The 12,762-nt window shown below is 37.6% G+C and overlaps 1 protein-coding gene across 1 annotated transcript in view; it reads left to right on the forward strand.

The window, feature by feature from the left end:
- The window catches only part of LOC103718068 (endoribonuclease Dicer homolog 3b-like), a 66,805-nt gene that overhangs the window by 39,282 nt on the left and 14,761 nt on the right, over positions 1-12,762 (forward strand). The window contains 6 exon segments of the mRNA XM_039119958.1: positions 2,131-2,266; positions 4,981-5,086; positions 5,183-5,375; positions 5,462-5,622; positions 11,769-11,984; positions 12,125-12,390. Coding sequence (XP_038975886.1) covers positions 2,131-2,266; positions 4,981-5,086; positions 5,183-5,375; positions 5,462-5,622; positions 11,769-11,984; positions 12,125-12,390 — 1,078 coding nt within the window.

The raw sequence follows: 12,762 nt of genomic DNA on the forward strand, positions 1-12,762 counted from the left end.
TGTTCAGTTTCTAGTTAAAATACATTGAAAAAAAGGCGAGGCATCAGCATGTAGTGGCTGAAAATGCAGAAATCTAATACAAAAGATCTTAAGTTTTCAAATGCCAGTAGTCTCATTTATATTCATTTGGACATGGAAAGGGAAAAAAGAAAAAATAGAGCTTTTGCTCTTGGAAGAGAAGAAAAGTAATTAAAAAATATTATCAATTGATAGAGCATCAATTTATGTCAAGAAAAAATATGATTTCACATGACATCTAACAATAAAAGAAAAATAGAAAAACTAAACATCAAATCTTAATAAGAAAAGAAATGGTAGGGTGAAGATGCCTTGATGAACGAGATAGGAGGAGATGAAGAGGTGTAAGATGAGTACCTTCTTTGTTGCTGACCCTTTATACTGAAGAAGAGAAATAGAAAGATCAAAACTGTAGTAGTAAGAGAAAGAGGAGGTGAAAGATTTCGGATATTTGATAAGTGAGGAGATGCATCAAGTACCACATAAATGGGACTGCCATAGTAACTAGACCCATCAAGTCGTCAAACAAAATTTGAGATCTTTTTATCTCCATCCTTGATTCGATAATACCAACTGGAAACTAAAGAATATCAAAAATAAAAGGAAAATACTGCAAATCGACAACTAAAGTTACTAAAGTAACTGAAGTTTCATGACATGATCTTGGATCTTTGTCGATAAGGCATTGACATGGGACATATCTTGCAATCAACCATGCTAATGGGCCCTTTTTTTCATCCATGGTTTGGTCAAAGTTGACCATTAAAAAGAGCTTATACTGAAACATACCAAGGAGATTGGGAGGGAAACCAAGTGGTAACTTGCTATTCCTTCTCATATATGAACTTTTGAAAGAGAATGTGGATAAGGGTATGATGAGATGATATTCCATGAGTTTCAAACTAAGCCTTGAATTAAAATCTAAATTACTAAGGAAGACCAAAAAACTAACAAGAAAGAGAAAAAGCAGAAAACTTCTTTAAATCACTGCAGTCTGCTGCTATCCCCTTCACATCCAAAGAGGTCTAGTTCTCTGTAGACCAGAAGGAATTTTAAATTAAGTGGCTACCTTTTGACAGCTTAACCTTCACTGTCCTTGTGACTAATTTATGTCAGTATTTATCAATAATTTGCCTCTAAGATAGGTAGCAGACACGCATCTCCAATATGGACTAAGAAACCTAATAGACACTTAAAATCATATAATCTCGACTAAAATTTTACTCCAATCATGCCTTGAAGAGAAAGTAATACCAACAATAGACTCCTAGACTACTTAGCCTCTAGAGTCGGCAACCACTTTAATGGCTGAGTTGGCATAATCAGATGTTTTGGATGAAAGAAAGCTTGCATCAGAGTGACTTTGACCCAATTTGTGATCTAATGTGACAGCTCATAATTTTAGTTATCAAAAGTGACGTATAACGGGATTCACCATCAGAATTGTTCCGACAGTTCAGTTCTGCCTGTAGCTGCCAGAAGCTAGACAAATGCAGTTTTGAAAGTCGAGGGATGCATCTTGACCTAAGGAGCTCTAGAGTTGGGAACGTATTGATGGTTGAGGACACATCATCAGATGTTTTGGACGAAAGCAAGCTCTCGCAGAGTGATTTCGACCCAACATGCACCCTACCTAATTTGACAGATGATACTTAGTTATCGTGTGTCATATGACAGGATTTTGCCTTCTGAATGTTGAATCAGATTCCATAAGCCTGACTATAAGAACTCCATGGATGTCTTCAAGTGAAAGCCATAGATTGTGGGTAGTCTTTTCAAAAGACTTAAAAATATGATAGCTAGTTAAGTTAGAGTACTTACTACTTAGAATGTCCCTCTTTGCCAATTCCTGCATGCTAATACTAAGATATCAAGTTGTGAGATTTAGGCAAGTACTTAACTGTACCAATTATTTTTTAATGATTTTTTTCTTTGAGGTTGTTTTCTAGTACTCTTCATTTGTTTTCTTTTTCAATGACATATGCTGCTTCAATCTTTTGTTTCAGTTTTTTTTCTTATTTTTTCAGATTGGTACATTGCATTGCCAAGTACAATTTCTCCTCTGGTTATTTCACCCAAATTTTTTGGACCAATATCTGATTTGTTTTGTAGGCAGCAAAAGTGTGTATAGAAAATGTCCATGTCCTATATGCTGTTGGAGAGAATGAATTTTCTAAAGCAAGTTTTGACTTATATATTTATTTTCTAGAGGAAGTATTGCACACAATAAAGAAGATATTACCACATGGTATGACTTTTTGCTCTCAATTGTACAATTATCCAGAAGCTGATTCAGTAAAATCAGCTATCTTTGTTAAGTAATACTTCTAATTTAATTTTGAATGCAATGATTTATTCCTGCTTTATTTTTGTTCCATTAACTGCAAAGTATTGATATGTTGTTAAGAGTTTTCCTATACATTATGCACTACTAAATCATAATCATGATCATACACCTCATTAAAACATGTAGTTCGCAGATTATTTATTCTTCATCATGACTTTCATATATATTACATCTCTATCAATAGAGTCCATATCATTTTATGTATCTTTCTTCTAGGTGTCCTGAGCTCTTCCTCTCTCATTCCAAACCTTCTTCCATATTTGAGCCCTCTATACCAATGTCTTGAATCTTCTGATGCATGAAAAATAATATTAGAATTTAGAGCTTTGTATCACCTATTATATTTATAATTAATCATAGTAAATGGCATGAAGGCTCTAGATAAATAGTGAAGCCAAGGATTGCTCAAACTACTTGGGTTATTCTAGTGATGAGGTATTAAGCTCACCCATGATGGGCCCTGTCTTGGAATCCTGCAAATGGTAGGAGTTGGAGGATGAAACTTTAAGGGCAAGTGTTCAATGCCACAAGTTGTCTAATAATATAACAAAAGAGAAATTGTCTTATATGGCAGGGAAATTGCGGAAATTGTCTCATATAGTGGCGGAGCCTGGATTTTACTTGATGTGGGAGAATGTTAACCACCAATTTGTGATGGTCATATATATTATAACTATTTGTTAAAAAGAAATAATTTGCCAATGCATGTAAGATAAATTTGTTTTTCCAAGCCATTGATAAGCATCAATAGAATTTTCTTTCATATGGAGAATATTTACAATAATTTTTGATCCACTAAATAACTAGTCATAAAATAAAAAAAATATCTATTATGCTATATAATAGGTTTCAGCACCAGATAGCTATTATCTTTTATAACTATAAATTAATATTAGTGGCAATTGCTTATTTTCAGTTTTATGCATTTAAATTATCATTAAAATTTGTAAATCAAAATATATAAAAAATATAGTGGGGAAAGGCCAAGTCCATACTATTCCTTTTTTTGTTAAAAGAAACACTAATTCATATATTTTTCATTACAGTGACAGATTGCTGTTTGAATAAAGCCTTTAGCATAATAATGGTCAAAAACAAAAGAAATGGATGAATAGGCAATTGATTTAGGACTAATTGCAGTTATACTTCCTCTATGCTAAAGATTAGGCGTATGATAGCTAAAAATAAGAAATTTAAAATAAGACAAAGTTTGAAAGAGAGAGCATGCCAATCTTTGTTCAAATCAACGTTGGCGGAACCGACCTAAACTGGCCAGTTCCGCCCATTTCGAACCGTACCGGTGGCTCACTAGTATAGTTCCGGCTCTGAAAATGGGATGTGTTCCTGGAGCCGGAGAAGGAGAAGGGAGGGCCGACGCCGGAGAAGAAGGGCCACCATTCTTTGTTTATTATGATGGCCTCTAAACTGAAATTTGAAAAATGAAATATCAGTAGCATCAACAAGGACAGACTTTGGCCTCTAAACTTCAATTAGAAAGGGCAGCCCGGTGCATAAGGCTCCCACCATTGCGGGGTCTAAGAAGGTTAGATGACAGACTAACTTAAAGGATGACATAAGAAAATCAAAAATCAGTAGCATCAACAATGACATATTAACTTAAATGACGATATATAGAAATATTTAAATTCACTTCGGACTCCATTACAGTTCTCATAGAAAAAGCTAGGACACTAGTATTTTTAAACTTCTCTCCAATTAGCCTCCTTGTTTTGGCAAACTCTTGGGAATGAGAAATAGAAAGGGAGGGGATGCCGCACATGTTTTTGAGAAAAAATTATGAGCTAATAGGTGACTTAAAAATCTAAAACAAATATAAACACACAAATATTTTCTCTTATACATGCTCAAAAAAATCTTTCTTTTACTAATATTTCATCAGAGTTAATATTACCAAGACATTTATTAGTAGCATGACCATCATATAGGAGAAGAGATCAATTTTAAGATGTATAATTCTTCCTGTCACTCCTAATGATGTTTTCTTGCTCTTGTTTTGTGGGCCCATCCAGCTGTGATTGTTAGGTAATGGCAGGGTGGCCTCCAATGAAAATTCCTAGAAAAAGTCTATATAATCATTTGATTTCATTTCAGTCTATAAAATAGCTAATCTATCTGCCAAAAAGCAATATAATTCTTATGTTTATTTAAAATCATATACCTGTGATGTGCGCTAAGGGAACGGACTTCTACCCAGCATCCTTTTATCCATCATTTTATCGGAGGCAATCTTACTGAAAGAAAAGAACTCTTTGCATAAGACTAGGTTTAAATACTCTTAAATCAGCTCAAACTAAACCTAAGTAAAGAGAGAATTTATGCTGTACTGGTTATAATTCAATGTTACAGTTGTATGCTTCATGTATATTTACTTGGCAGAGCTTTAATTCATATTCATGTTCACTCGTGTTTGTTTGATGTGGATTCTCAAAGTTTCATTTTTTGCTACTCAAGTAGAAAGTCTTTGATAGGATTACATGGTCAAAAAAATTTATAAGTTGACCCAGAGTAGATTAAATAGAGTTTGCTTGTCATCATTTTGGTAATTTTGTTATGGGTATTGTGTACTTTTAATCATGTTTGTGGAATCTATTCAGACTATGAACAACTTACAAAAACAGAAAGCAACTATATTGAGGCAACTAAAATGGGACTTGTATCTCCTAAGTTGGACAAACTGGTTCATATTTGTCAATCATTTGGGTAAGAATCATCAGTTGTTATGCTATTCCTTTCACTTGCTGATCGATTAGTCTACAACAGTTCATGAAAATTTAAATCTTAACCTTTGATTCACAGGTCATCTAAAAAATTACTTTGTCTAATTTTTGTACAAAGAATTATAGCAGCTAAAGTGATTGAACGATTCATGAAAATGATCAGTAAGTTATCTCATTTTGCAATCTCTTATTTAACGGGGGGGAATTCATCGAAAGATGCTCTATCCCCAAAAATGCAAAAGGCTACTCTAGATATGTTTCGAGCTGGGAAGGTACGATATGGTATCATGAAATTAACTTGGATAACCTATATAGTTCTGTTTCTATTATCTATAAAGCTTGAAAAAATGTATTGCAGGTAAACATCTTGTTCACTACAGATGTAGCTGAAGAGGGAATTCATGTACCTAATTGTTCTTGTGTGGTACGTTTTGACCTGCCCAAAACAGTTCGTAGTTATGTCCAGTCTCGTGGCCGAGCACGGCAGAGTGATTCCCGTTATGTCCTCATGATCGAAAGGTAGAAACATATTGTTTGAAATTTTTTAAGCTGTGTCTATTGTCTATCTCCATTGTTCAACTTCAAGGAATACATTGACTTTATATCATTTGCTTTGTCCATAATCTGTCTACTAGTTTCTAGTTCTTTGATTCCTTAGAAATATTATTTGAAAATTCTGTTTAATGTTTGCATAGTTATAATTTGACTTTTGAGAATTCCTGAATAAACTACTGTTTAAATACTCTTAAGTCCCATCATAGCCTGTTCTACAGAATACTACACTTAAAAAGATAAAGGGACCAACAACAAAAAGAAAACTAGTAATTTGCTGAAGGTGCTTCAACTATCACTAGATCTGAAAAGCAATCCCAAAACACGAGTTGTCTTACCCAAAAGAAACACTAAGTCAACTTCTATCAGAAGGGTCCACTATTAGCCATTGCTGGCCATTTAAAAAGATTTTATAATAATTGGTGGGAGATTACATTGCTCAATAAGTAACTTTACCATAAGCAAAAGAATTCAAGCCACCATTGAAGCTAAATGACTTTTTAGAACATAACACATAAATCAAATTATCATTTGAGAAGTTCAGGATGAAGCTTGGACCTGAAAGAGTTTTATACTAAAACATGAATGTTGATATTTTCTTACAAGAAATGAGATATTTCAAATAATCAAAGTATATAATTTTGAAAAGAGTTCAAATGATTTACATAAAACCACACCTTCAAAAGTCTCTTATATCCTTGAGGTTACTTATAGTCTCCTTGCTAAAGCAGATGAAGCCCTTATTTCCTTATAAAAAAAACGGGATATGGTAACTTATAATCAAGTTCCACAGTGTTGGAACCGGCATTATGTTGGTAGGTTGGCGGTGCGGTATAGTATAGTACTGCGCCATGCTGTTCTGGCATGAATCAATAGGGAATTCGGCAAGGGAGGGGGAGAGGGAGAAGGAGAGAGAGAGGACAAGAGAGAAGAAGGTATTGGATTACCCCCACACGCGTTGCGACGATCGCAGCGGAAAAACACGTGCGGGGGCGTTCATCTCATGAACGTTCTAGGGAACGTAGATTTCAAAAAAATTCTAGAGTTCTCTAACTCAATTTTATGAAATCTAAAGGGAAGATTAAAATTAAAAAACATGATTAATTTCAGATCTACTACAATTGCTAATTGTATAAAATTTATAAAGATCTAATCTTTACCTTTGAGCGGGTAGAACTTCACCGCTATCTGATGATCGTAGGATTTCTGGTTCTCTTGAAGCCGCACAAGCATCCGACCTCTACAGGTATCCACACGAGGTACAGATCGCTCCAAGATCTCACCGGGGTGCTAGCTCCCTTGCAGAGATCACCTTTGATGGCTGAATTCCTCTCTTTTTAATCAACTCTTTGATTACTTTGAGAGGAAGAAGAAGGAAGACGACGAATGTCGAAGGGGAGGAAGAAGAAGACGATGGCTCTTCTTCTTTCTCTCTTGCTCACGCCAAAGGGAAGGAGGGAGAGGGTGGTGGCTGATTGAAGGCTCCAAATCCTTATGCATCACGCCTGGTCCCTTTAAATAGGCATCTCATGCCTACACAATAAGGAATAATTTCATCAATCAATCAATCCTTGATTCATCCCTCCAAAATCAGCAACACCCCTTACTTAATTCTATCACAACCCTTACTTAAAAGTGATTTGGAGAATCCAAAGGATGTGCTCGTGCCATGTGGCAATCCGCGTGAAAGAGGAGGAGCATCCGGCCCTCCATGTGGCATGGGATCAAACTAGGAAAGGAGGGGCGGACGCCCCTCCTTTCTTCATGCGTGTGAGAAGGAGGGGCGGACACCCCTCCTTCTTTCCTTCTTTGTTCCACACGGCATGAAGGAAGATCCCTTCCTGGTTTTTCATGCATTTATTTCCTAATCTAATTAGAAATTACATGGTCCCACTTGGCCAATTGAATTCTAATCTAATTAGAATCCAATGGGTCCTCCAAATTGATTTATATAAATCCTAATCCAATTAGGACTTGAATTGGACTTCATGAATCAAGTTCCTTATCTAATAAGGGTTCTAATTAATTAGGCCTTGCCATCCTTATCCAATAAGGTTAAGCCTAATTTAATTAGGTCCAATTAAATCAATTAAATTGCAATCCAATTGCAAATCTTTCTTCTTTAATTCACTAACTTTTAGCGGATTAAACCAATTGTCAATCAAATTGACAATCAATTTTAATTGCGAATCTAAACCGCAATCCAACCGTCGGAACGATTAAAACCTCTAATGTGTGTGACCCCGTAGGTTCTATTCTGACTGGTAGTGAGATATATTATGATCTCCATCATAATATCATCGAAACTCCTTTCAATGGGTTGAAACGACTTCAACTCTGCTCTTAGGGTTCACTAATCACCAAGTGAATGCCTTTGAGTCTCACAATCCACTAGTGATACCTAGCAGCATATAGTGACAACCCAGCAGAATGGAAGGGATGAACCTCTAGGTGCAATTAGCGTATGATACAGTACCTCTATCGTAGATCCTGACATGACGGAGGTTATGGATAACTCGTCAAACCCCATCGTCTGTCTTATGTCAGATTTATTTGACTCAAGTTCGAGATTGGAAAACTCTTTTTCCAGAACTGCCCTGGCCAAGGTCTTTCGAACTTAATCTTATAAATCACATAGGATCACTCCTAATCTATCAAGGTCGATAGATCCCATCTAGATGCAACCCTAATCCGACAGCGAACCTACTGCAACCAATCTGCACCACAAGAATCCTTAGGGCTCATGTTTATGTGCTCGTCAAACTACAGCAACCTCAACGTGACTAGTTGAGGCATCGCAGGTCTAAGTACTAGTCATACAACTGCAGCATCAAGTAAGTCACTGACGAATGGATAGACATTCAAGTGACTTCTTGCTTTGATCATGCTCAGTACCCTTGTTCTCTAACAAGCACTTGCACAATCACTCCAGTGTCCCCACACTATGGACTCAAGACTCGTCCATCAAAGAAAGCGATCTGTGCACTAATCTCAGTGGATCGATCACCGTCCTCGTGATGATCCATCAATCAGGAGCAATTCAGGAATTAATCACCAATGACACATGCCTCAAATTCTCAACTCTTGAGAATATGCATCATCATCTTATTAATTTCTTGGACGATTCATGGACACATAAGAACATGAATGAAAAGAATGCCCAACTTAATAAATTCATAATTAGGTTAAGTACAAATTTATGTCCTAGAACTAAATAATGCGTCAGCTAAATTGACTTCTAGGGCATACTTCTAACAGAAGGGAGGGAGGGAGGGAGAGAGAGGGAGTGGGAGGGAGGGAGAGAGTGGGAGAGGGTGGTGAAGAGAGAGAGGCAGAGGGAAGTGGAGAGGGAGAAAGCAGGAGAGGAAAGAGAGAGGAAGGGAGGGAGAGGGGGAGGAAGGGAGAGGCTAGCAGAGTGCAAGAGAGGTGGAGGGAAGGGGGAGAGGGGGCTTTCTTCCATGTTGTCGGAATAGGGGTGGAGCCCCTCTTTCATTTCGAAACAGGAGCTTCGACCTCTTTTATTTATTTTTTTATTTTTTTAAAGTGAAGTCGGCAGGAGCTGCCACTTCACTTATTATTTTCTTTAAGTGAAGTTGACTTCCTCTCCCCCCTCCCTTTGCCTCTATTGCGCTCCGCTGGCCTCCCCTCCCTTCCTCTCCCTCCCCCTTCCTTCCTCTCTTTCCTTCTCCCTCCCCCCTCCCTTGTCAGTTTCTCAATCCGAAGGCCGGAACTGTCCCAGCCGGCCTTCGGTACGACTTGGTACACCCCAATCTGGATAGTTTGGGATGGTAACACTAACCTTGCTTATAATTGTTGAAGTATGAGGCCGCCCATATCCTTGAGGTTTACCCACCTATATCTCCATTTAATTTGGATGAGGCCGTAAAATTCACATATCATAAATCCATTTTTATCTTTATTGATAATTGGAATGAGGCTACTCATATATTGCTTTGCAAGAAGTCTAGTTTTATCTTTCAAGTATAGTATTATTTTACAAATTAAATAGAAATACACATGCCGTTATAAACTATTTATTAAGAAAGCTCCCATGAAAAAATAATTATTCTATTTCAAGTTTAATTTATAAAAGAGTAAAAATCATGACTGAGCTAGATACATAGACATGACCATGGATTCAAAAATCATCAGAATGGGATGGTATGACATGGTTCGCCTATCGGCCCAAATCGGATGGTACGGGGCGTACTATATTGTACAGGTTCAGTACTGGTACCAGATACGCTGAAAAGATTCCAACCGTACCGATATCGTGCTAGTATGACACCGGTATAGGATTTGGTACCGAGATGATAAACCTTGGTTATATGCAAGGTTCGCTGTACCGGTCGGTATCGGTCGGTACCGAGCGTACCGTATCCGTACCGATGGGTACCGGTATCGGTACACCAATGTCGGTACGGTCGGTACCGAGCGTACGGTACCGTACCGACACTCGGTACGCCTATACTAATGCGGCACCGGTACGGGGTTCGGTACCGGTACCGTCAGGTTTGGGGCGCATTGAGCCATGCCGATGATGGACTGCACGTTTCCACCCTTTGGTTCGAGAAACCAGCAAGGGCGGGGGACAGGGAGAAGAGGAGAGAGGAAAAGAGATAGGGGGCAAGGAAGGAGAGGGAGGAAAGGAGAGAGAGGGAGTTGTAGGGGATGGACGAAGGAGGTTGGAGAAGAGCCGCGGAGGGCCAAAGAGGGGCAGAGGAGGGCTCCCGCTGAGGGTTGCTCTCTTTATTTTGAAAACTTTAAGTGAAGTTGGCAAGGTCTTAATGTTTTCCAAATAAAAAAGGCCTCCTCCCAGGGCTTTTGTTTTAAACGAAATAGGACCAGATGGTTGAGCCTTCCTCTACCCATCCCCGCCCCTCCCTGCCCCTCCGCGGCCATCCTCCTCCCTCTCCCTCTCCCTCCCTCTCCCTCTCCCTGCCTCCCTCTCTTTCTATCTTTCTTTCTCCGAACTCAAATTTTGTATCGGTTTCCACCTAGTATGGTATGGTACGCCCCATTTCGGGTAATATGGGGCAATACAGCAAACCATGATAGATAGACTGTAAATACTCGGTCCTATTCTGGCAGAACTAGGATGTGAAATACTACAAGTCTCAGCATTGGAGGGAAGTTAGGTGTTGCATCATTAAGTGATAATAATGGAGAAAAGATTAAGATAATATAGACATCCTCAGATAGGGCCATAGATGACATTAGTAGTTGAGGATCAAACATGTGTTGAATGGTCACCATACAAAGGCTTTCGAAAAACTCTGAAAAGAAAAGAAAAAAAAATATAGAAGGAAGTAGAGGAAATTGGTGTGAATGCCTTAGATTAATATGAAATTTAGGCATGAATGATGAATGGATCCCATATATGACTATTTGTTATTGCCTTATTGGTATTAAGGTTTTTCCTTGCATCTGAGAACTAAAATTTCTCTTGTAAGTAGAAACTGTACATTTTCTCCCCCCCCCCCCCCCCGCCCCCCCCAAAAAAAAAGGAGGAATTACACATCACATATAGTTTGTTAGTGTACAACATGGGGAAATGATTTGAAAGCTGATTGGCTTGTTATATGATATAATCTGACATATGGTAGATGCACTATGGCGCCATATTTTTTCATATTCTTGAAAAATTGTAGTCATGCAAACAAATCTAATTTATAATTAATAGCTGTTGTCCACTCTTGACTAACTAGTGAGCAGTTTGACTAAACTCTTTTTTTAATGGTTTTTTGGAAAGCATGCCATGCAGAACTTCGAATAAGGTATGATTCAATGGAGTTCTCTATTACATTCCATTTAAGAGGGTGCTATAGGTTCTCAGTTGTTTTCATGGAATTAAATTTTCTCTTTAAATTATCATGCCTGTTGGTATCAGAAGTCATTTACTGCTACAAGCCTACAACATAACTAGCCCTCATATGTTCCTAAACTATTTCAAGTTATGAATTCGTTAGCACTTTATTTATTGCTTTTGTATTACAAAGTATTAAGGTACCCAAGTTAATTTGTTCATTGTTAGAGGGCACGCTTGATGCCTTTCTATGTTATTGGAGATGGATTTTGGTTATGTAGGTTCTAATGTAATTAATCCTCTGCAGGGGAAATACTGAACAAAGAGATCACTTGTTTGATATTATTCGAGGTGAATTTTTGATGACAAGTTCTGCTTTATATAGATATCACAAGACTTCTATCTCTAAAATTTGTTGTGAACATAAGGATGTATATTGTGTTGGGTCAACGGGAGCAACAGTTACTGCAGATTCTAGTGTTAACCTCATTTATAAATACTGTGACAAGCTTCCAAAAGACAGGTATAAGTAAATCCCTCTTGTTTCTCTTTGGAATGATTGCTATGCTTAGTTTGATACTTGCTTAGATAACTTATTTGGATCCTGATGCTTGCTATGTAGAATATGCTTCTATCTTATAACTGATAGAACCCATTTTTTAGGTATTTCATCCCACAGCCATCCTTCCAATTACTTGCTAAAGATGGCTTATTTGAGTGTACGTTGACTTTACCTCCAAATGCAGCATTTCAAAGGATGGCAGGTCCTCTGAGTACCAACTCTAACTTAGCAAAGCAGCTGGTGTCCTTAGAGGCCTGTAAAAAACTGCATGAGTTGGGTGCACTAAGCGATCATCTTCTTCCTTTTCCTGAAGAGCCTCTGGAGACTGATATTGGTGGAATAAACAAAGATTATGCTTCTGGGGCAGGTATCTTATGCAACTTCTATTTTTTGTTTGTAGGTATATTATTTAGTGTTGCATATTGTCAGAGTGATCCTTGTTGGATATGGTTAGCAGCATAGTTGCTCCACCTGATAAATAAGACACATCAGGTTAAAATCCTCCCTTTTTTGTCTCTCTCTGTGTTTCCTGGGTACCTTATCTAAAATGACTGTCTCAGGTGTATACTCTCCTAATCTGAAGTTATTTCAGTCACAGTATTGCATCATCTTGCAAAATGTTTCACAACTTACTATGATATATTTAATGGATATCGGAATATAAAGAAAATAATGCCAAGACTAACACAAAGTGATATTAATTCTGTATAATTATATTGCAAGGTTCTATGGCTTTTTA

This window comes from Phoenix dactylifera, unplaced genomic scaffold, assembly GCF_009389715.1.
Source record: "Phoenix dactylifera cultivar Barhee BC4 unplaced genomic scaffold, palm_55x_up_171113_PBpolish2nd_filt_p 000665F, whole genome shotgun sequence".
In the NCBI taxonomy this organism is placed as follows: Eukaryota; Viridiplantae; Streptophyta; class Magnoliopsida; order Arecales; family Arecaceae; genus Phoenix; species Phoenix dactylifera.